General features: G+C 52.4%; 3 protein-coding genes across 3 annotated transcripts; 2 read left to right on the top strand and 1 right to left on the bottom strand.

The window, feature by feature from the left end:
• Positions 1–481: 481 nt before the first annotated feature.
• HPD (4-hydroxyphenylpyruvate dioxygenase) lies at positions 482–4,535 on the bottom strand. Its single transcript, XM_048963924.1, has 14 exons — positions 4,270–4,535; positions 4,137–4,163; positions 3,543–3,605; positions 3,160–3,264; positions 3,029–3,071; positions 2,876–2,958; positions 2,626–2,715; positions 2,433–2,536; positions 2,271–2,348; positions 2,009–2,171; positions 1,824–1,895; positions 1,483–1,605; positions 1,253–1,369; positions 482–1,102 (listed from the first exon to the last, which is right to left on the bottom strand). Exons 1-14 carry the CDS (start codon positions 4,270–4,272, stop codon positions 992–994), a joined length of 1,182 nt encoding a protein of 393 aa, XP_048819881.1. The 5' UTR covers positions 4,273–4,535; the 3' UTR covers positions 482–991.
• A 390-nt stretch (positions 4,536–4,925) lies between these two features.
• Positions 4,926–7,802, top strand: PSMD9 (proteasome 26S subunit, non-ATPase 9). The gene is made up of 6 exons (XM_048964413.1): positions 4,926–5,092; positions 5,167–5,269; positions 5,655–5,842; positions 6,374–6,475; positions 6,629–6,717; positions 7,017–7,802. Exons 1-6 carry the CDS (start codon positions 4,979–4,981, stop codon positions 7,042–7,044), a joined length of 624 nt encoding a protein of 207 aa, XP_048820370.1. The 5' UTR covers positions 4,926–4,978; the 3' UTR covers positions 7,045–7,802.
• A 1,394-nt stretch (positions 7,803–9,196) lies between these two features.
• CFAP251 (cilia and flagella associated protein 251) lies at positions 9,197–23,048 on the top strand. The gene is made up of 21 exons (XM_048964449.1): positions 9,197–9,237; positions 9,920–10,160; positions 10,271–10,402; positions 10,596–10,705; positions 10,832–10,940; positions 11,286–11,366; positions 11,454–11,531; positions 11,737–11,781; positions 12,192–12,409; positions 12,744–12,917; positions 14,095–14,342; positions 14,427–14,575; positions 14,694–14,867; positions 15,123–15,307; positions 15,611–15,722; positions 15,947–16,110; positions 17,692–17,782; positions 17,992–18,135; positions 20,596–20,824; positions 22,006–22,107; positions 22,859–23,048. The coding sequence occupies exons 1-21, from the start codon at positions 9,197–9,199 to the stop codon at positions 22,969–22,971; spliced, it is 2,940 nt and encodes a 979-aa protein (XP_048820406.1). The 3' UTR covers positions 22,972–23,048.
• Positions 23,049–23,266: the final 218 nt, after the last annotated feature.

Below are 23,266 nucleotides of genomic sequence, written 5' to 3'. Positions count from 1 at the left end.
CATTGGAGCTGGGGGCTGCTGGATGGGCTCATGCTGTCCTAGGAGCCTGAGCCATGGGCTCTGCTCAGGGCTTTGCTTCCATTCTGGGAATGAAGGGAGCTGCAGTGGGTGCTGTGAGGATTCAGAGTGCAGGTGCGTGTCAGCAGGGAGACCCAGGGCCACCAAAGCACCCTGAGATGTTCTTCAGATGTTCTGAGGTCTGCGGGTCCACAGGGAACATTCGAGGTTCATGAAATCATTGAGTGGTTGGGTTGGAAAGGACCTGAAAACCATCCAGTTCCAACCTCTGCCAAGGGCTGGTTGCCCTCCGCTGGAGCAGGGTGTGCAGAGCCCCATCCAGCTGGCCGTGGGCACCTCCAGGGCTGGGAGGCGCTCAGCAGGTATTTATTAGCAAGGCGTGCGACACAATGACAGCAGCTCCTGTCCTGGAGCCTCAGCTCTTCCCTGGCCCCCAGTGACCGCAGCACAGACTCAGCAGCACTCAGCTGTGACAGACGGATTTATTATGGCGGGGGGGAGAGTCCCCATGCAAGGACTGTGACAGCACCCAGGGGGCGGGCAGTGGCCACAAAGCCAGCAATCTGTGGAGACACTCTGGGGATATTCCAGCCTTTGTTAGTTCAGGAGTTGCCAGGTCCCAGAGCAATGCCACGTTACACTGGTGGAAGCCCATACCTTTGTTCACCTCATTCTAGAATGCTGTGGCTGCCCTAAAATCATGACTCAGGATTGAACCTGCATGTGTGCCATGAGTCTGTGCTGTATTTGGGACTCGGGGGCTTGGAGGGGGTTGTGCTGGGGTGAAGGCATTGGCAACATTCCCTCCCCATGTGAAGCCTGGGCTGGGTCCTTCCTTGCCCATCACAGCTTGGCAGCAACATCCTGTTTGTCACGTGTAAGTTTGGGCTGTTGACAAAGCACAGCCAGTTCCCACTTCGTTTGTGATTCAGCTCCTCGTGGCCCAGTGCCACCGGCAGCCCGCACACCGCCTCTACATGGGCTTGGTCTCTCCGTTGGGGCTCAGGACAGTCAGGTTGCCTCGTGCATCCTGGTCAATTTCAATGGCTTCAAACAAGGACTTGAAGTTCCCGGCACCGAAGCCCTGTAGGAGGATGGCATTACCCACGTTATGCCCTTAGTGTTCATCACAGCATCGTGGTGCTGGTGGCACTGGGTGCCGTGAGGTCCTCAGGCTGCCACTCAATGCTAAGGCCGCCTCTATTACTTTTAGCAGTGAAACCCTCCAACCAACCTGGTGGTTGTGCCGCTGGATGACCTCCAGGAACACCGTGGGTCTGTCTTGAACTGGTTTGGTGAAGATCTGGAGCAAGTATCCCTTCTCATCAAAGTCCACCAGGATTTTCAGTTCCTGGAGATAAGCAATAGGGAAATAACTCTGAGATCCATCAGGAACAAGGGGATGGCCTTGCATCGCCCGGCTGCGCCTGACCCACCTCCAGCTCCTGCTGCCCCTGGACTCACCTCCAGCTTGTCAATGCTCTCCTTCACTTTGATCTTGGCAGTTTTCAGCCTCTCCCGCAGCAGTTGGTAGTAGCTGGATGGCACGTCCATGAACTGCATGCCGCGCTGCTTCAGGTTGGTGATCTGCAAACCAGGAGCTTTGGGTTGGGCACGTGAGGACAGGAGGTATTGAGATGCAACTCAACACTTCCCCATTGCATTGTCCCGAGCGGTGCACGAGGACCTGTCCCACTCTGTCCCTTTGGGCCCAGCGTGGAGTTGGCCACCACACGAGGACTCCAACCATGAGGCATCACCCCCTGTGACAGGTCCCTGAGTGGGGCTGCCCCAGGGCCACTCACCGCCGAGATGATGTCGGGGGTGTTGAGTGCGATGTGCTGCACCCCAGCCCCTCCGTAGTAATCGATGTATTCCTGCAGGGAAACATCTCACTGCAGTGCCAGCGTGGCTGCAGCACCAGCCCCGTCCCATCTCCTTCACCCCAGCCCTGTGCTGGTGGTGGTGACAGCCCAGTTGCTGAGCTCACCTGAATCTGGGATTTCTTCTTGCCGTGTGCCGGTTCGTTGATGGGCATCTTGATGGTCTCCTCATAGTTGGTGACCACGATGGAACGCAGGGCGCTGAACTCGGTGTGCAGCTGCTTGTCATCCACCGACCAGAAGCGGTGGAAGAGGAGGTTCTTCTGGTACCTGCCCACCCACAGCAGCCATGTTGCAGCCCCTCACACTAATGAACCTCTGCTCAGTGCTAATTGCCCTCGGCCTCCCCCCAGCCTGCCCTGCTCTCACCAGTCTGCTACCGGCACCATCTGGAGGTCGGGTTGGTTCCCCACTACGTGGTCCACAAAGCTCAGCTTGGTGCTTGGCCTGCAGGGACATGGGGCAGCACTCAGCCCTGATGGCAGTCGGGTGGTGTGATCCATCCCCATATTGGGACCCTGTGCTACTCACAGCCTGGGCAGCAGTGGGTCTCTGAAGAGGGGCGCGTGGTACCCAGGCAGGAAGAGCCCTTTGTAGTTGATCTTCTCCACCAAGGTGTGCGTTGTGTCACCGTACTGCGGAAAGGAGGAAGAGGCTCTGTGCCCATTGCTGCGATGTGCAGACTGCACTGCGTGTGGGGGGGCTCAGTGCCCTCATCACTCACCGTCTGGATGACAGCGAACTTCACCTTCCCAAACTTGTCCTCCTCCACCCAGGGCTCCTTCACCACCACCGCTCCACGCTCCTTGGCTTTCTGAGCAGAGGAGAGTGCCCGTCCTGCCACATGCCCCCGGGGCCCTTCCCACACCAATGTGGGGATGTGTGGCCATGATACCCAGCAGCCCCAAAATCACTCCTTTTCCCCCAGACTCACCATTTCAGGGCGCCCGCTGTACCTCGCATGCGCTGCCTACCTGCACGATGAAGTCACAGTCCTCCACCTCAAAGGCCACGTCCTTCACACCATCCCCGTGCTTCACCATGTGCTCACCCATCTCTGCCGGCAGCCGACATCAGCGGGGACACCACAGAGCGCCCACATCCCGGCCCCAGACCTACAGACCTACCTTCATTGCCCGGATTGAGCGCCGACGAGAGGACAAAAATGATCTGGGGTGGAAGAGGACGGGAGGAAGGGTTGGTGATGGGAGGAATGATCTCACCACCGGTGCTCAGCACATCCAGCAGCACTGCACACCTTGTCCTGCTTGATGACGTGTGACACCACCTCCCTGCTGCCGGTCTCCAGCCCGCGATACGCCAGCTCCTCGAAGCCCAGCTTGTTGCAGTAGTACGAGGCGGCCTGCGGCACAGCACGGCGTGTGCATGGCTGTGTGCTGTGTATGGGGGCATTGGCTGCTCCCCGCACAGCCTTTCACCCCGCTCTGCGTGCAGCGGAGCATGACACATTTTTGCTCTCCCTTTGCATTTTTGCGCCATGCACGCCCCTGACATCCACCCCCCCCTTGCGCAAGGGCTCAAGGCCGGGGCCCCGGGCCAGGGCTGCTGTCAGCACACACACACAGCCTTGCCATCCCCCAGCAGCCAATGACCACCGCCGCCACCCCTGCGGCCTCCTACCTGCTTGGCATTGCCCACCCAGAAGGTGATGGAATGGAAGTGGATGAAGCGGCCTCGCTGGTGCTAAAGGGAAGGGGAAAAGAAGTTGTATGTGCTGCAATTCCTGTGGGTTGCGATTCCTTTGGGTACAGTTCCTCCAAATGGAATTCTTCCCAATGCAATTCCTGCAAGTGCACCCCAGTGACATGGATGAATCCCTGGCTCCCTGCCCTGATGATTTTTTGTAGTGCTTTCCATGCAGGCTGTTCTGTACACAAGGCACAGTGTTGGCTCTGGTTGCATGGAGCAAAGTGGCGGCAAAGCATCCGGGTATCAGCCAAGAAGTGAGCCCAGGGACATCTGGTCCTATAGAAATGTGCAGTGGGAGGTTTGGGTTTGGGGTTTGGGATTTGGGTCACAGAGAAGGAGATTGCAGCTGCAGCCCATCCCTGCCACATGCCCTCATTAACCCCGCAGCGTTAACGATTCACCTGCAGCAAAGCACCCAGCACTTCTCCACCACCACACCGGGAGCACCGCGGGGCAGCCAGGGGGCTCCCAGTGCTGAGCACAGGATGGAATGCAAACCCGAGCAGGGAGCAGGGAGGCACTCACCTTTTCCCCTTTGTCTGTGTACGTCGTCTGCAAGAGAAGTGGGAGAAGCAGTGAGCGGGGTGCAAGGCTGAGGGGAAACGCAGGGAATTTCTCCCACAGAAGTGCAGTTCTGTGCCTGCTCCCCGGCCCTCACCATGCTGTGACCCTGCAATGTGGCAGCAGCAAAGAAAGTGTGACCCTGAGTGCAGGGCTGATATGCAGCAAAGGTGCTCCTCCTCCATCCCACCCCGTCCCGAGGGCACTGCCCAGCGCTGGGGACAGCAGTGGTGGCAGCAGGACAGGTGGGCGGTGGCACAGTGTCACCGACTGCACAGCCAAAGTCATCCCACGGCAATGACACTGTGCTGCCGCTCGTGGGATGGCACAGCTGCGTGACCCCAAGCAGTGCACAGCCGCAACGCTGTCACTCTACGGCAATGACACTGCTGTGTGATCCGTGGCACTGCCATCGCCATCACCCTGCTGGTGGTACTGCCGCCTCACTCCACAGAACGGCACAGGTGTGTCACCATGTAGCAGTGGCACTGCTGCATCAATGCCCTGGAGCTGCCGTCCCCACATCACCCTACGGCAACGGCACAGCTGCATCATCCCGCGGCACCGCCACAACACCCGCCATCCCCGCCGTCACCCCACGGCACCGATAACATCGGCCTCCCCACGCGCTGCCCCCTGGCCCCGCCCCCAGCGTTGTGACCCCGCCCCCAGCGCAGTGACCCCGCCCCCTCGTGCTCTGGCCCCGCCCCCAATGTTCTCACCTCCGACACCGGCACTTCCGGTCCCGCCCCCTCACGCTCCGTGATGCACTTCCTGCCGCCGCAGCGCGGTGCGGCGCCGCCGCCATGTCGGAGGACGGGCCGAGCCACGCTGTGACGCTGAGCGAGGTGCAGCAGTTGGTGCGGCGCAAGGACGAGCTGGAGGCGCAGATCCGGGCCTGCTACCAGCTGCTGGAAGACGTGAGCGGGGTGCGGGGCCGGGCGCGGGGCTCGGGGCGCTGCCGGCGGTCTCACCGCGGCCTTTCTCCCCTCAGCAAAAGGGCGTGGGCATGGACGGGCCGCTGGTGGACGCCGAGGGCTTCCCCCGGGCCGACATCGACCTGTACCAAGTGCGCACCGCGCGGCACAGCATCGCCTGTGAGTGGGGCCGGGCTGTTCGGCGTTGGCTGTGGGCGGGAAGCGGCGTGCGGGTCTCCTCGGGCTGCGAAGAGGGGCTCAGGAAGAACTTATCGCTGAAAGGAAGGTGTGTGGGGGGGGTCGGCCTTTGCTCTCGGGTGACAGCGGGAGGACGAGAGGCGACGGATTGGCATTACGCCGGGGTGGAGGCAGGTTGGATACGTTTCCTCTCCCAAAGAGCAGCCCAGGGAGGTGGGGGGTTACGAGAGGTGTTGAAGAGCTGTGGGAGCGTGGCACTGAGGGACGTGGGGAATGGGCTAGGTGGGTTGTGGTGGTCCGTGTTGGTCCTTTCCAGCCATAGCGGTGCTACGATTCTGCTTCTTACTGAGCTTGGTGCCACCCGCAGGTCTGCAGAATGACCACAAGGCTCTGATGAAGCAGGTGGAGGAGGCTCTTCACCAGCTGCATGCCCGGGAGAAGGAGAAGCATGCCAGGGACGAGGCGGAGGCGCGGGCTGAGGCCATGAGCCAGAGCCTGCCGCCCGCCTTCGCCAAAGTCAATGCTGTGACTCCAGAGTCTCCTGCCAGCACCTCGGTACTTTGCTGGGGATGGCAGTGGGGAGGGCTTCTTTTGGACCTAGGGAGGGGAAATAGAGGATGCATTGCTTTTTTTCTCTGCTAACAAGCAGGAATAAGCTGTGAGATACTGATTATTATTATTATCCCACTCCCACTTTCTTCATTTTAAGTGTTTGTCAAATATTCAGTCACCTTCTCAACCAGTGTAGTTATTCTTGAAAGCTCCCATGGAGGGAGCTGCCCACATGTGGCAGTGTCACTGGGTTGGGATCAGAAAGTGCATGCTGTCTGCTGTGTCATGGCACCACGCAGCTCTTACATGGCCTTGATGTTCATTGCAGCCTCAGTGTTTCTTTACTTGTAAAATAGGGCAGAGAAATGAGTACATACTTGTTTCTAAGGGAGAGGGTATATTTTTCAGTTGTCTAAATGCTGAGAAGGATGGTGTCCTAGCACAGCTTATGTGGCTGGAGGAAGTCTCCTGTGAGCAGGCAGCGTTACCTGTCATTAGAGAGCACAGATGCTCAGCTTCTTTCTGTCTGTCCAGGGCCTTCAGGTTGACGATGAGATTGTGGAGTTTGGTTCTGTCAATGTGCACAACTTCAAGAGCCTGCAGAACATTGCCACAGTAGTACAGCACAGTGAAGGGGTAAGTTTGCTTCTGCTGTAACTGCATTCTCTTACCTCTCCCTGTGAGCTACAGCATTTACTGTGGAATGGCCAGAGAAGCTGCCACAGCCATCAGGTACCTTATAATGGAAGTGAGAGAGCTCATCTTTCTTTTCTTTTTCATTTCTCCCAGAGACCTCTGAGTGTGACTGTGATCCGCAACGGCAAGAAAGTGCACCTGGGGCTGACTCCGAAGCGCTGGGCAGGGAAGGGCCTCCTGGGGTAGGCTGCCAGTCAGAGCAGAGGGGCTCCTGCTAGCACAAGACGCTTCCTGCAGCAGAGCCAGCTGTGATGTGTCTCACTGGCAGGTTCCAGCTGAGAGCTGGGGCTGTCAGTTTAGTAGTCATATGGGATGATGAGTTGTATCAAGTATGGGTATGGGGCTGAAGATCTCAATGGCTAGTTCCTCTAGTAGAGGAAACCGATGGGGAGGGTTGTGGTTGATAGATTCACAGTGTCAGATCATGTGAGCTTCTTTCAGAGCTGAAACAAATGTTTTCTTCTCCACTCTTCTTTTTCAGCTGCAATATCATTCCCTTGCAGAGATGACCACTGCTCAGAAGACAATAAAGACGAAGCTTGTGCCTGCTTTCTGGACTCTGATTTGATTTGAAAGCTTGCCTTATGATCTTTGTTTTTGCTGAAATGAGCGTTTCAGAGGCTGTGACCTCTGGGTGGCTGGGCTTGCAGAGTCTGAAGAGATTCTAATGGAGCAGGGCCTTAACGCAGTTGGAATTGCACTGGTTTGTGAGGAGCAACTCGCAGAGTTGCAGGATGTGGTTTCTCATCTCTTGTGCCTTGCATCAGTTTGGAGTAAGGCTGGAGTGTAACTTAGATTTCACTTGATACAGATCTGGAAGAGCATAAAATGCTTTTATTTGGTGATACCATGGCATTCCTTTTTTTTTTTTTTTTTTTTTCTCCTTGAAATTCCTCACTGAACATCTTGTAAAATAGGATTAAAAGTCCTGGAACAATTTTTTCTTTTTTTAACTTAGATCACAGTGAAGAAACGTGCAAATCTGGTACTTTATCTTTCCCTTGTGACCATAGCTGTTGGAAGTCACTAAGTAAGATAGCATTTTTGGAATGCCTAATTATTTTAAGTTAACAAAATAAGCATTGGGGTTATAACTCTGTCTTCTATTGTATTGAAGTACTCCTACATTTTTTTTAATTTGCTGCAGTTGATTTTAGGATGTATAAACACTTCAGGGGGGTTGGGGTGATTGTTCTTGTTGAAGGTTGTTTCCAGTTGAACTTTGAAATACTCATCCCAATGAATAAAACTGAGTGATGTCTCTCTCTGTTCTTGTGGAAGTTGCTGTCTGGGGGCAGTAATTGTGGGCCATGTCAGGTGTGTTAAAAGCAGATCTGCAGAGGCATAAAAGCGTTCTTCTCTGACCTTCTGCAGCCAAAGATTTGTTTGGTGCAACAAAGCAGAATGTAGTTGTAAGCATGTGGATGAGTGGTGTACTGGCAGCTCTAATGTCAGATCAGCTGGAGCCTGGCCTTGGCCTTGTGTGCTCAAGGTACGTGTCTTCGTACCCCAGGTATGCAGCTGTTGCCTGAGCTGCAGGCAGATCTGGGTCTGCATGCTGGTCGGGAAGAACAGCTTCCAGGCCTTTGTGTGTGTGTGTGCCTCCTGGGATGAAGTGCCCTACAAAGTCCTGTGTTTCCCTATTGCTCGTGCAGTGAGGTTAATGGGTCATCCCAGCACAACGGAGTGAGCTAACTCCTGCTCTCAGGGGACTCATTCTCTTACTGTGGAGTGTGACGCTGCAGTGACTTGACAAAGCTCTGTGGAGCTCTGTAGAAGTGCATGTCCTGGCTATGCACTCTGGTCACTGTTCCCATTGGTGGTAGGACTGGATCAACTCCAGCAAGTAAAAAAAACACAGTTCTGTTGCAAAGCAACATCTTGCACTCAGCAAAAATGTTTTTTTGGGACTACCTCTGTTTATTCACCACTGATTGTTTTCAGTCCACTTCCTTGGGTCAGAACTTTGTTCCTTAAGCCATAATTCCCCACTCACCCGATGCAGCAGGTTGGAAGGAGCCGAGATGGTTTGTGCTGATAACAGAATTGCTTTCCTCTCCCAGCAGGGCACCGGGCTCGTGCTGGGCAGAAGGAAAAACAAATTAGATTTAGAAATTGTTATTATTTGAGCTTAATAGCGTGTCTGAAATCGGCAGTTGGGAGAGCCTGGAGCTGATTAGAAGGCAGCCATGACTCGGGGTGGTGGCAGAGAGCTGCATCCCCGTGTGGGCATCATCCTGATGGAGTGCTTTGTGCAGAGGGTCAGTGCTGCCTCTGTAGGGCAGCTGGTGGGGGTAAGAAGGGGACGTGGAACAGATGCGGAGTGGATGAGCCCCTCTCACAGCGCTTTCCAGTCTGTTGCTGGCAGCAGCCGTTGCAGCCGTTGCCCGGGGAACAGCAGTTGGATGCAAACAGAAGCGTCAGGCGCAGGGAGAGCCTGATCAGAGCTGGGCAGCAGGGCTCTGCTTGCCTGCTGGTGCTCAGGAAAAGTGTTCCTGGGACTGAAAGGCTGCTCCGGGACCCATGGGACCCAGCATCCCGCGTGCCCTGTCCTCCTCCTGTGGCCAACTGGAGTAAAAACATTTTGGCGGCTTCTTGGACAGAGGCTGGAGGTGAGGATGGCTGGTTCAAGTGACACTGCACCGAAGGAGTCATCCCCAGATGGACAGATGCATCGAGAGGCAGCAGTGCCACCCCAGCAGGTGAGGGCAAGCTGTGCCTGGTGCAGGGTGCCTGGACCCCGTCCCAGCGCTGGGACAGTTTGTCACCAGTGTCCCCTAGGGACACAGAATGGAGACCTTATGCTGCAGTGTCTCTCCTTGCTTGGGGACGGGACCAAAAACAGCCCCATGGGTGTCATTTGGAGCTGCAAATTGCAGAGCTCAGGTGAATGGCAATTTCCATTCAGCTCCTCCCATTTCCCCTTCAGTTATTAGGTGTTATTATTTGTTACTGCTCTGTAGGCTCAGCCCAGCTGTCAGTATTTGCTGAGCACTTGAGCTGCCTCTGAGTTATGTGTGTGATGTGATCCCGACCTTAGGCTGAATTAAATGTTACCTGACCTCACCTGGAACCATGGCTACAGCATCCATGCTAAGCTCACACCATGGAGAAAGCAAGGGACCCTGTGGGAAGAAGCAGAAACTGATCTGGAGCCACGAGAGAAGGGACTCAGAGCAAGGGACGCCTCCTTGGATCCACCCTGGGATGTTTAACTCATTTATGAGAGGCAGTGGGATTCTTCTGCTTTCGTTTTTTAGCTGCTTACCAGTCAGCACATTTCAGCAGATCCCTTTTTGTCTCTCAGCCCCATCCCATGACACGATCCCCTTTTTTCACTCCATTTTGCCATCATACCTTTATCCATCTGTAACTGGTGTGTAGGACATGGCAAGGGGAACAGCAAAAAGAGCAGCTTCAGGTCCGGGAGCGGACTCCAGCATCTCTCCGTTCCCAGGACTCCGTGGCTGCTGCCCAGGAAGATGGAGCTCTGGGAAATGCTGCAGCAGCTGCACCTCAGAGGGCTCCTGGTGAGCTGGAGGAGCGCAGCGATGCTCCCAGCCGTGTGTGGGGTGCGCAGCCTGGCCTGCTATTCCAGGGAGAGAAGCAGAGCTGCCACCCTCTCGTGAGTATTACTGGCCAGGAGAGCAGCCCTGGGACACCCTGCTCTGCCCCATTACCCTGGGGATTTGGAGCAGTCTTTCCCCTACTACTAAGAACCTCTTCTCCCCACAGAGCCTGTCCTGGGCACTGGGCTACAACAGCAGCCTGGCTGTGCATAGCATCGAAGATGGGATGCTGCTGTATGTCTGTGCCCACACAGCGGTCATCCACGATGTCCTTGGCAGCAGGCAGTACCACCTGCAGGTCTGCAGGCCTCTTCTATCCCTGAATGCCTTTTTTCCATCCCTGGGCCTGGTGGGGTGGCCACGAAGGTGGTTTGGAGCTGCTCAAAATGGGGCCAGGAGGAGGAAAATGGAAGACTCTCGGATGGGAAGATGGGAAATTCCTCCAGCCAAACAGCTCTGGAGCTCCCAAGTGCTTCTCTCCTCCTTTCCAGGGTCACGCAAATGCCATCTCATGCCTGTGTGTCAGTGAGGACAGGCGCTGGGTTGCCACTGCTGACCAAGGTCCAGACCCTTTGGTCATCATATGGGATGCCTTTTCTGGGTGAGCCTCTATGCAAACCTTCCGTCTCCTTCATAGGGACAACACTGTCTGTTTAACATCCCATTCCAGCAGACACCCTCCTGTCTACACATTCTGCCAGGAGCCCATGATGGTTTTTCCACACAGGATCCCTGTGCGCACCATCTTTGACAGCCATGCAGGCGGTGGGATCTGCGCTATTGCCATCTCCCAGGATGCAAGGTGTTTGGTTACCATCAGTGCTGGCATGGTGCAGGTGAGGATATTTCCTCTTTGTGTTTCCTTTTTCAAGGTTTTTCTTGTGGGTCTGTCGAGATCTTTCTTGCTAAGCCGTTGGGGGATAGATTGGGACTTCATTAAAAGGAATGCTGCAGAGCTGAGAGAAGGTCTGAAATTGGGATGAAAACTGACTCTGCTGTACTCATGTTCAGGCAGCTCCTCACGCTGTTTCCTGAAATTAAGCCATCCAGCCATGCTGGGTTATCCTGCTCCAGCCTTTTTAGCCCCTCATGCTCTGCAGCTGGAGGGGTTGGGGCTTTACTCAGCCAAGCTGGAAATTCTCAGGAGGCCACAAACATCTCCTGGTTTCTCCCCATGCCAGAGGGTCTGCGTGTGGAGGTGGACATATCCTGATGAGAGCCCCGTGTGTGACGTGGAGCTGAGCCCTGAGTTTGGCTTCCAGGTGAGGAAGCCACACTTTGCTCAGTGAAAGAATAAGCAGCAAATATCACTGCTTGCTATTAACGTGACTCTCACCCTTTGATTACAGGATTTTGTCATTTTCAATCCCCAAAATCCTTATGAGTTTGTCAGCAACAGCAAAACCCAAGTGATATTTTATCTGTGGGTGAGTAGGACCACAAAAAGTTCATCTCCTGGTACCTGATGTGCTCCCTATCTCTCCCAGTCATGCTGCCATGGGTGTTTGGGTGCCTCTGGTGGTCACAGCTTCTGGGAGAGGAGCAGGGGTGGGGAGATGCATTTCCATGGGCTCTGAGAGGTTAGAGAAGGTTAATGTCTTTGTGTGGATACATGCTCTGCTCTCTCCGCAGGGCGATGCTGGTTTGCAGTACAGCACTCCTTCTTTGACCAAGCAGGTAAGAGCACGGGGAGCCACAGGGACCCACAGCAGCCCTGTCCCTTCCTGTCCCCCTGTGCCAAAGTGGTGGCCGTGTCCCCAGTCTGTCCCCTGGGTTTCCTAAGGGGACAAGAAAGATTGCCCAAGATAAGGCCAGGAGTGGCATCTCCCGCATACATCATTCTATCACAGAATGGGTTGGGCTGGGGGAGAAGCTCAAAGCCCATCCAGCTCCAACTCCTGCCGTGGGCAGTGTTGCCAGCCACCAATCTGGTTGCCCATGGCCCCATTCAGCCTGGCCTTCTGGGGCTCTACTCCCAGTGGCCACGTTGGCGATGGTCCCACCATGAGGCAGGGAGGGAATGTCACATGGAGGAACCAGATGGGAGAACCTGCACCAGCACTGACCCACCACTGCTCTCTTGACAGACCTTTGGCAGCGCAGCGGGGCACTTCACCCAGTCAGCTTTCCATTTCAACGCCACGCAGGTGCTGACGGGCACCTCGGCTGGGAAGGTGGTGGTGTGGGATGTGGAGAGAAAGCGGGAGCTGGACAAGGAACCGGAGGGCAGGGTGCATGGCATGAAGGCCACCAAGCTGGTGCCGATGCAGGAAGAAAGCCTGACAGCGCTGATGGTGTTGGAGAGGTAAGGCGATGACGTCGGCCTCCGGGGCTCAGCCGGCAGAGGGAGCAGACGGTCTCCGAGCAGCTCGGGATGGGGCGCAGCGCTTCTGTGCGTCTCGTGCTTTTGGGCAGAGAAAGGGCAAAAGGGAAGAGATCTTCCTCGACTTAGCGAGTTCCCCGTTGCGAGTAAATGCTTTCCAGGATATTCTGATGGCTTCATCACACTGTGCTCCTCACGGTCAGTTTTTATCTTTTCCATGGGTTGCACTGGTGGAACAGTGCAAGAACAGGATGGACCTGAGCCATTTGGAGCACGAATTCTCCCACCCCATAACACTGTGCTTCCTTCCTTCCAGCTGCATAGTGACAGGGGATGTGAGAGGCCAGGTGAAGTTCTACAATGGACACCTGCAGCTCCTGGCCTGCTATGACCACAGTGGTACGGGTCCCATTCGGTCCATCTCCTTCTCCAAAGCTCCTCCAGATTCTCCAGCTGCCCCTTCTACCAGCAGCCACCCCTTCGCTGCTAGGTGAGCATCCCTGTGTAAATGCAGCTCTTCTGCATCCTCCAGCACTGGTCACAAAGTGTCCCCAGCACATCCCCGGCTATGAACTGGGTGCCACGTCTCAGTGCTGGAGAAGTGTTAATGCTGGCATGGGGACAGCTAGCTGGGCATGGAGCCGAGCAGCTTGTCACGCAGCTGGTACACCACACAGGGCTAATGCTGAGCCCATGGCTCCCACCGAGCCCCTTAATCCCCTGCTTAACCCTCCCCCAGGTGGCTATTTCCAGTTGTATTTTGTCACTGCTGGGTGAGATAATCCAGGTGGTGGTGAGGAGAATGCACGGCCTGGGGGCTTGGGGCAGCAGCACCACAGGGTGCCTGAGGAGCTCTGCGAAGTCTGCAAACCAGATGCTGTGTTGTGGGGCTGCAAACCACATGTCTGTCAGTCCTGCCTGAAGTTCTGCTGGCAGCATTTATCTGTAGCTGCTCGTTTTTCCAAAGAGCCACGTGGGGCGGGTTTCTCTCTAAGTTGGAGCCCTGGGAGGTGTCTGTTATCCCACATCAGTTATTGCTGTAGCCTCAGGTATGTCACCATGCCCCAGTTCCTGGGTTCACCCCCGATCTTCTATCAGAATCCAGGCTTCATCCCTGGGTGTGCTGATGGCAGTATGCACTTATTCTGTTGTACACGTGGTCATTTAGACGCCTGCTTTGCCCACCGCCAGTCATACAGGACCATCATCACCATGCTGCAGGTGGGAGGGCTGAATGCACAACTGCAGGCCGCTGTCCACATCACAGCTCCTACGCTGTCCCCTGTCCTCCTCCATGATATCATGGCCAGCTCAGAGACCCTACCTATTGTGACATGTGACAGGACTATTTGGGGAGCCCTCAATCTCTCATCTGTCCATCTCACACATCAACAAGCCTCAAATGGCAAAAGCTGACCAGATGTTGTTCTTCTGCCTTGCATACCCTAGTAGAAAAGGGAGCTCCAGTGTCTTCTGCTGGAGACTTCTCAGGTCGTGAACACAAAGTGCCACCTGTCTTCCAGGTCAAGAATTCTTTGCATGTTTTGTATTAGAACATATCACGACTGTCCAGCTAAGTTGCCAAGAAGAGGCTATGTAACATTGCTCAGAGGGATATGAGCCAGCTAGTCTGATTCATCTAATTCTGTTTTTCTCACACCAAACAGGAACTTTATCCTTTCAACCTCTGATGCAACAGTGCTCCGTGTTGCGACAGATGGGACAGACTTTGAAAAAGTCATGAAAGAGGCCAAGAAAGCAGTGACTGCCATTGCATGCCATCCTCAACAGCCACGGCTTGCCATGGGCAGTCACTGCGGGCTGCTGAAGGTGTGGGACTACCAGCAGCCCCAGCTCCTCATGAGCAGGATATTCCCCAGTGCTGGAGTGCAGTGCCTGTCCTATGATCCTGCAGGTATCTTGGAGCTGTGACGTCCCGAAGTACCAAGCATGGAGGTGGGAGCGCATTGGGATTTCAGCTTTCTGCTGGGCTTTGCAGGCTCCTTCCTGGCTGCCGGTTTCACCGATGGGAGTGTGCATGTCCTCGATGCCATTTCCCTGCTGTCCTGCTGTGAGGTGTTCAGGTTCTCACGGGGCCCCATAACTCACGTCCAGTTCTCCCATAACTCCGAGTACCTCGCAACTGCTGTAAGCTTGCTCACTCCTTCCTGAGGTGTACATGTGTATGTGCTGTTCCTGGTGCAGCCCTAGGAGCTGGGAAATGCCATGGGCTCGTGCTGCACTGACTTCTGCACTCTTGTTCCAGGATGAAAAATATGCAGTGACCGTTTACAAAAGGGTTCTGCAGAATGAGCGTAGGTGCTGGGAACACCTGGCAGGGCTGCACTCCCACTACAAGCCCATCCGGAGCATCCTGTTTGGGATCCACCTGGACGGCAGTGAGCCCCGGCTGCTGAGCCTTGGGGAGGACAGGCAGCTGGTACAGCTGTGGGAGGACAGCACTGGGGCTTTGGGCTTGAGGTGGGGTTGGAGGAGAGTGTGGAGGGGCACTCAGCCTGTGACTCTGCAGCTTCCCACCAGTTCCAGTTGTTTGTCAGCCTGGCAAACTGGGGCAGATCTGTAGTTGGGATGATCTGGGTTTCGGAGTATTCACCCTCAGCAGCTGCTCCTTGTGGTTAATCCATCAGGTCCACTGTGATGGCAGGTCACTGTGCTTCCTGGTCTTTTTCCCCAGATTGAATATGACCTGAGCAGCAGCAGCAAGGACCAGCTGGTGGTCCAGCACAGACATCGTGTCGAGCAGGCTGCAGTGCCCCTCTGCTTGGCCTGGTATCCACATTTCAGCACCGAGTCCTTCATCCTCATGGCTAACAGCTGCTACAAAATGAAGCTGTACAATGCAACGACCAAAATGTGCAGGTAGAGAGCCTTCCTTCTCAGCACATCATGGCTGCAAGTCACCTCAGTCTGCCCATGGACTTGGGATGCAGCAGTCGGACACAAGATGGTATGATAGGAGCCCACAGAAGCAGCAAAGAATGATCTCTGAGCACTACATTTCTCTCTTAGCTCTGATATGGTCCCCTCTAGACAGGGATCATGTCCTGTCCTGGTGTTACAAAACCCCACACCTTCCCTCATCCACCCATCCTGGTGCGCCACAGACATTCAGACATGGGAAAATACGTTGTGAGAATGGGTGACAATGTTGTTTGCCTTTAGAAAGACTCTTCTGGGACCAACCTATGGCTCGCCGTTGGAGAAGATGCAAATCCTCCCCAAGAGTGCTGCACAGCCCCAGAAGCACTACCTGGCATACATTACCAAGGACAAGGTGTGGGGCACCAACATTCTGCCATCTGTGTATTTGTGGAGCATTTTGGGCTTGGCTGGGGGGCTGAAGGAAACCTGCCCTTGTAGGGACCAGAGAAGCGAACACTTGCAGGATGGAGGCATTTAGAAACTCCTTCCTTTAGACAAGGCTGGTCACTGAGGGCACGGTATTGGTTCAGCCTTCCTGAGCAGCCCCTGCCCTCACCATCTGCTCTTCCCATACAGGTGGGCCTGCAGATTCTGCCCATTGATGGCAACCCCCACAAGTCCTCAGCTTTCATTTGCCACCCAGATGGTGCCTCTGACCTGGCCATCTCCTACGATGGGCGCTACATCTTTACGGCTGGGGGGAGTGACCGCACTGTTCTAAAGTGGGAGGTGAACCTGAAGTGAGTACCACAGAATGGAGAAGGGAGCCTGGGAGTGGCTTTCCACAGCTGCTTCACGCAGCCAGCAGTCAATGGGGAGCTGACCTAGCTGCTAGTGGCTGTTGTCAGTGACTGAGCACCTACAAAATACTGCGGTCTGGGAAATGCCAAATGCCAAGACATGGAGGGTTGTCTGGTCCTTGTGAGAGCCTGGCTGCTGTGATGGGGATTGCCCGGGGTAGAAGATCAGGAGGGAGCATATGGTACAACAAGTCTGCTCTCCAAATGGGAGAGGCCAGCATTTGTGAGGAAATCTCTGCTGCATTTGAAGGCTGGATTTAGCACAAGCCACTGTAATCCTATAAAGCTTTGCTTACATGAGTAAGAGGACTGCAGAAAATGGAGTGGCTGAGGTGCCCTGGGCTCTGGTCCATGATGCCAGGACATGGGCTTCTGTTGCTTGCCTTGTCAAGGAGACCAGTTGCCTGGTGGGTGTGCACTTGAGAAGGGAGCAGCAGCAGCCAGTGACCTAAAAACAGCTGTGGTCTCCTATTTTTGCCTTTGGGGTGCACTGACCCTCTGAAATGCCTTTCATCTTCCAATGAGGAAGGCTCCGCTGCTAAGCACAGGGTGGTCCCAAATAAGATGCTTCCTGCAGGTGCTGCTCGCAGAGCTGAAGGTTGCAGAGCTCACTCACCTCTACACACCACAACAGTGAGACCTGGCTGCGAAGGCACCAGGCTTATTTATTTTCTTTTCCACTTTGTGTGGCTTAAGCAGTCGGGGGTCAGAATAAGCGGCGTTTTAAGGAAGGCAGTGGAATATAAACGATCCTTCTTTATAATGGTTGGCCAGAGTCCAGGCAACATTGAATTTCTGTGTAATTTGTTTTTGGAGCGGACGTCTTGATGAGCTAATTATCATTTTATTGCTGCTCCTGGCATCTTGTGCATCTCCACTGTGTTTAATACCCAAATAACTTAATTATGAAAAAAGCATGAAGCGAGCAAAAGCTGAAGCAGCACTATGGAGCTGTGCATCAGAACTGCAGCCCTGCTGCCAGCACTCGGGCTGCTTTGGCTTAATATGTGCAGCACCTGTGGCACCATCACTCGCTCTTGTACTGAGTTATGGGGGAAGAATGTGTCAGACCAAGGAGTGGGGAGCTTGGCTTCGTGTGGTTTCTTGCAAGCACCAAGCCCCAGTGCTCCGCATGCTCCAAATGCTGATCCAGCCAATTCATCTCCCTCAGCGTCTCTATAAGGAAGCAGGAAAGCAGAGTGCCAGATACCCAGCTCAAGTCCATGGAAAGGCTGCTGGCTCCCCGCCCTGTGCTCATTCCACTAAACAAGAGGACCATTCAGCAATAGTTAATTCCCACACTGTGCTATTGTATGTAAAACCTGGGTATGAAATATGCTGTAGAAGTGCAGGCTGGTGATAAAATTGCACGTGGTTCAAAGCAGTGCCTCCCCTTCCTGCGTCCTGCAGCCTGGGGATTTTATTTATTTATTGAAAGTGTCTCCAAACAATGACTAGAAAGGGAAATGAGAATTCTCTCCCCGTGTGAACCCTTCCTGCACCGCCTTCTCTCTGTGCCAGTGCCTTGGAAGCTGCTGCATCCCTGGGTGGGGAGGACCTGGTCCCGTTCTACAGACTGCTGGAGGGTGGCCAGGACGGTGAATTCTTCAGGGTAATTGCGCTCACTGTGATCTCCGTGCTGCAACATCTGGTTGGAGTTTAAGATTCATTTATACAGGCCTGACATTTCTTTATTTTTTGTCCAGACTGCCTTTAACAGCGGTCTCATTGATATGACTGTTAGTAAATCTTAAATGAAGCCTTATCTTCCTCGCCTGTTGGTAGCTGAACTTTACAGTATCTCGTTTGAATCCCTCGCAGGAGCTGGAAGACTATTTCTACTATGTGCAGCTGCGCAGCCATGGCATTGATATGCTGGAGAGCAGGCAGGTGTCAACGTACATTCCCTTGGAGGAAATTCCTTCTGTAATGAGAGCAATGGGTTTTTATCCATCTGAGGAAGAGGTCAGTCCTTTGTTTTTATGGTTGTGCTTAAATTTAAAACAAAACAGAACAAAAAACACACACACACAAAAAAACCTCAAAAAATGAGAATGATTGCATTTCAGATTGGGCACTAGGATGAAATCGTTCACCCAAAGGGCTGCCAGGCACTGGCACGGGCTGCCCAGGGAGGCAGTGGGGTTGCTGTCCCTGGAGCTGCTCAGGAAATGTGGAGATGTGGCACTGAGGGACATGGCTACTGGGCATAAAGGACATGGATTTGGGTTGGACTTGGTGATCTTAGTGGTCTTTTCCAACCATAATGATTCTTTGACTTACCGAGTGCCCTAGGGCCAGATTCAGATGTTAGGCATATTGGATGGCTCCAGGGAACATCCACTGTGCTTCGCTCCCTCTGTGACTTCCAGGAGTGTTTGAACTTGTTCACTTCTTGTTGGGCTGTGCGCTGAGGCTGTGGCTATTAGGAGTACCACCAGGTCAGGTCTGAATCCTCCATGCAGTACACTGTGGGAGAAGCACTCAGTTCTGTGATTCTGGGTGTTGACAGAGCATCTTTTTCTTGTTCTGTCTTGGGTTGCTCAAAGAATAATTTTAGATGGAGCCAGCAGCCTTTATTCCCATGGAACTTAAAGCTTTTTCATAACTGATAACTGCAGACGCTCTCTCTGAGCTTGCCTTTCAGGCTGCAGCAGTGGAGCTTCCTATCAAACATTTCTCAAAAGCTTTTCAGCCTCAGATTTTACAGCAGGCAAAGACAAGCAATTTAATAAGGGTTCTGCTGCTTCTCTCTTTGTAGCTGTTTCTACGAGGCTGTTTGCATTGTATACAGACCTAATTTGTAATGTTACAACCTGGCAAAAGGGCAATTAAAGCACATATGAAAAAAAAATAATTGCTGAATCTGAAGTAAGGAGATTTAAACAAGATCCTCGAGCCCCCTACAATGTACAAGGGGTTCCTGGGGGAAGCAGCACATCGCTGTGTTCCTCCCTCCCCCCCCCAACTCCCCAGGGATATTCTTCCAAGCTGGAACTGCTTTGTCCTTGTGTCAGGCTGTGGTGTCATTCCCTTGCAGTTTGTTTGAACTTCTCCTTGGCTCATTGCATTTTTTGCCTCCTGGGGACAGAGAATAGGTATTCCTCTGGGAAATGTCTCTGGAGGAATGGCTGTTAGCCCTCCACTCAAATCAAAACCACAACACTATTTCAGGAATGGAAATAAGTGCTAAACTGCTGCTGAGTGTAGGCAACTGACAATCTGCTTTCCAAAGCAGGCAGGACAGCATTAAAATACAGAAAGTCTGTCTCTCTCTGGAGTGTTTTAATAAAGGAAAAACAGAAGGGAGAAAAAAGCAGCTTGGATTGAGTAGCGAGGCTTTTGGGAATTGGTGTTTTTCCTTTGTAGTTCAGTGGGGCTGATATAAAACCTAATCCCAGATCAGCTAGAGCTGACTCAAATTGGCTATTCTCACCTGGCACGGTGTTTGCTGCAGGAAAAAAAAAGAGAAAGCTGAGATTTCACTCTTCCCTGGGCTTCATTCAGTGGAAAAACTTGTGACAAGAGGACAAAGGCCCAAGGCTGAACACAAAGTTCTCCCCAGGGAAGTCTTGCATCAGCTTCCCCTCCTGGGGCAGCACGTTCAGTGCACACTGGCATGGGAAACTGATTGTGTTTGTGTGAGGGGCTGCTCCATTGGGCATGAGCACATGGAGGACACTGAGCAGAAGCCCTGAGGAAAACCACAGGCTCTAAGCACGGCTGGTCACCAAGAGCAGAGCAAAAGACCCAGCTGCTCCTGTCAAGGCGGGTACAATAAGGGGGCACAATCGCCGGTACCCCAGGGGTGTGTGGTTGCCCTCTGCAGCCTGCTTAGGTCAGGACTCCATGCACAGTCTTCTCTGGTGGGCTGGTGAATTTACCGCCCTGTGGTTTGCTGCCTGCAGTCCCCAGAGTGCAGGCACAGCTGCAGCAAGGGTACGGGTGACAGCTGCGAAGTCACGGGGTGCTCTCATCGCTCAGCCCCTGGGGAAGGTTTCTTCCCCATCTCACATTAGTAACATGTAACAACCAGGGCAAAATGCTTTTCTGAAAGGGACAGAGGCCAGAATTCTGCAGGAATTACGCTGTTGCATTATCGCAGTTTTGAGCAGAAAGATCTCACTGACCCTTGCTTCATTCTAGAATAACTCACTGGCAACACTGAGGACAATCAGACACACACTAATAGAGGAAATCCAAACTAACTACATATTTGCTCCCGCCATCTTTAGCTAAGGTCATAAGAATGAGCACATAACCGTTTGTCATGTCCACCCTCAGTTGCTGAGCTGATCGCTGGGCTGTGGCTGTGACACCTGCAATGCACACAGCCGTGGTACACTGCCATTTGTGGCACTGGGAACTGGCCCGATGCCCTTCAACAAGCACATGTGTAACAGTCTTTCTCGCCTTCATTTTCAGATCGAAGAAATGATAAATGAAGTAAAATTCAGTGAGTTTGTGGATACCGGAGAACAAGTGACAAAAATCAATTTAAGGGATTTTATCAAACTTTATATAAATCATCGGCCCGCATTTGGCTTGTCAATGAAAACAATACGACAAGCATTTCAGGTCCTTGGTTATGAGAATGAGAACGGCGACAAAGTTATTGACAGAGGAGACTTGCTGTCACTCCTACAGTGCAGGGGTGAGTTATTTCTTTTCTGATATTAGTTTTACGCTTGCTTGTTCAGTCTTCAATTTCAGAATGTATTCACTGCAGCAAAAAATTAATGTGAAACTACAGCTTGGTAACCAGGGCAGGCATGGGGAGCCACCCGCCTTCGGATTGTAAATTGAATGATCACGCCTGTTGTCTCAGCTGTACTTCTCTTGCCGCTCTGGAAATCTCTGCTGGCCTGAAGGATCTCATCTGTCAAATGATGAGCATGGATCTTGGCAGATCGTATCTTCCTCTAGTATACCCCTATCCAAATTAGCATCATCTTCACCAGTCACGTAGGCTCCAGAAAGGTTACAGAAAGCTGGGATGAAAATGGTCAGCCTTGGACTGAAATCTGAAAAGATGCGTTGGTTTAATTCAGCTGAATCAGAAAGAATGTCACGAGTATACATATAAACGTACTTATAGCCAACGCCAGAGTGATAGATCATGTAGTCCTAATGGCATGCTCCCGCTGTCAAAAAAGAGAGATTTTGGTGAAGCTGAACACTAAAATGGGTAAAGGGAAGTGCTTCTTTTACTCAGTACATCACCTGGTAATACTTACAACAAGGATCTGTGTAAACCAAGGACTGAAGCTTGTGGGAAAGGTTAGTTATTTATATGGATGGTGTGAACATCCATAAATAGATAATTAGATAGGATAGAACAGTTTCATAACAGATCTATAACCTCATGCTTGAGGACACAAGCCAGCCACTAGCTGGGAACAAACACTGTGTTCAGATCTCCCAGGATATTAGATTATGACTTTCCTGTTCAGGCTTTTTCCTCCTCTGTGCAGAAATGTCTGCTGGCATAGGCACAGGTCTACATGGTCCATGTTTTGACCTGGGCCACAGATTCTTCAGTGGGAACAGGAGCTCAGGCTCCTGCAAGCACAAAGTAGCCTCAAGATCTGTATGCATCACAGTTTCTCCATTTAATAGATATTTTTGCCCCAAATCCACGCAAGACACAAGAACCATTTTCCTTGGAATTGGTATTTTCCAGTGCCAAGATCACGTGTGTCAGTTGGTGACATGGTCCATGACTTAGGAAAACCTAATCTTCCAAACTACCTATTTTGTTTGTTCACAGTTCTTGCAGTTTTTGTGCTGATGACACCGTAACCCAAGGGGCTGCTTTTGTTTTAATGCATACAGGAGAGCATATGATGGAGGATGAGCTGGCACTGTGTCTGTCTGCCCTGCTGGGTAGGCATCCAATGGGAGGAAGATCTGACCTGGATGTATGTGATCCCTCAGGTATGAGATGAGCATTCTGCAGTGCACAGAGGCAGGACTGATTCAATTCCCAAACAAAATGTTTTAAATTGCAAGCCCATTACCCTGTTAGGCCAAGAGCTGTCAAAAACACTCAGGATTGCAAGAACAGATATAAACCCATATGTTGTGCTTCATCTATGCAACAGTTGTATGGGTGTACCTAAAAATAAATGAACAACAAAATGTAACTGGAACCTGACAGGGTAACATTGCTGTTTATCTGCTGGATTGAAAACGGAATTGCAAACGCACAGTGGAAGGTTTACACGGCAAAGGCAAAAAGAAATTCTACCGCATGCAAATTACAGCATTGATTTCACCCAAGCAGCAGTACACATTGTAACAGAATGACCACATTTGTGTACCTTTCATGTGCTAGCCTACACCAGCCTAGAACAGGAACCCTTATACTGCACACACACAGTGCAGCCCCTGCATGCCTTTGGGATCACAGGATCTCATCAGACAATGGAGTACAGTAGCTGTCTTCGGTCCCTTGACTCTTCTGAGGTGTTGGTATCCACTGCAAAGTGAGACAGCCCACAGACTTGACAGTGTTTCCCTGATAATGTATGATGTATTAAGCTAGTAAAGCAGTACTTCGTGATTACTGCATACATTGCTAAAAGCATTCAATTCACTTATTGCTACTTATAAGTTTTGTTGTTCTGGAATGCCATTTTTACACCGCTCTCGTGTGCCTCATGTTGTTGTCATTACTGCTTTCCAGGTGCAGCAGCTTTGATGGAAGAAGAAATTCCAGAGCAAATCACAGCAGAGAGATTCACTGCCGGCATTCTTGGCCTATCCATTGCTGAGCCAGAAAAAAGAACAGTAAACTGAGATGGATAATTCATCTGTGAAGACTCAGAACTGTAGCTGCCACTGTTTTCTACTCTTTCTACTTTCCAAACTCCTCATGTACCTGTGAAATATATATTATATGCTTATTAAAAACTGTTGCGTAGCTTCAGATTATTCAAACTGCAGGCTAACCCCCTGCTTAGCACATGGCACAAGCCTATGGGAGCAAATCTATTTCCCAGTTGTACGTGTTCCTAATACTGCACCCTCTGTTCTGACACAGCAGAAGGTTTTCATTTGGAAATATCTTTAGAAGCATTTCTGCTGCCAGGGC

Source organism: Lagopus muta, chromosome 17, assembly GCF_023343835.1.
Source record: "Lagopus muta isolate bLagMut1 chromosome 17, bLagMut1 primary, whole genome shotgun sequence".
NCBI lineage: Eukaryota > Metazoa > Chordata > Aves > Galliformes > Phasianidae > Lagopus > Lagopus muta.
The sequence above is the reverse complement of the archived record's forward strand: the minus strand, read 5'-3'. Positions and strand labels throughout refer to the sequence as shown.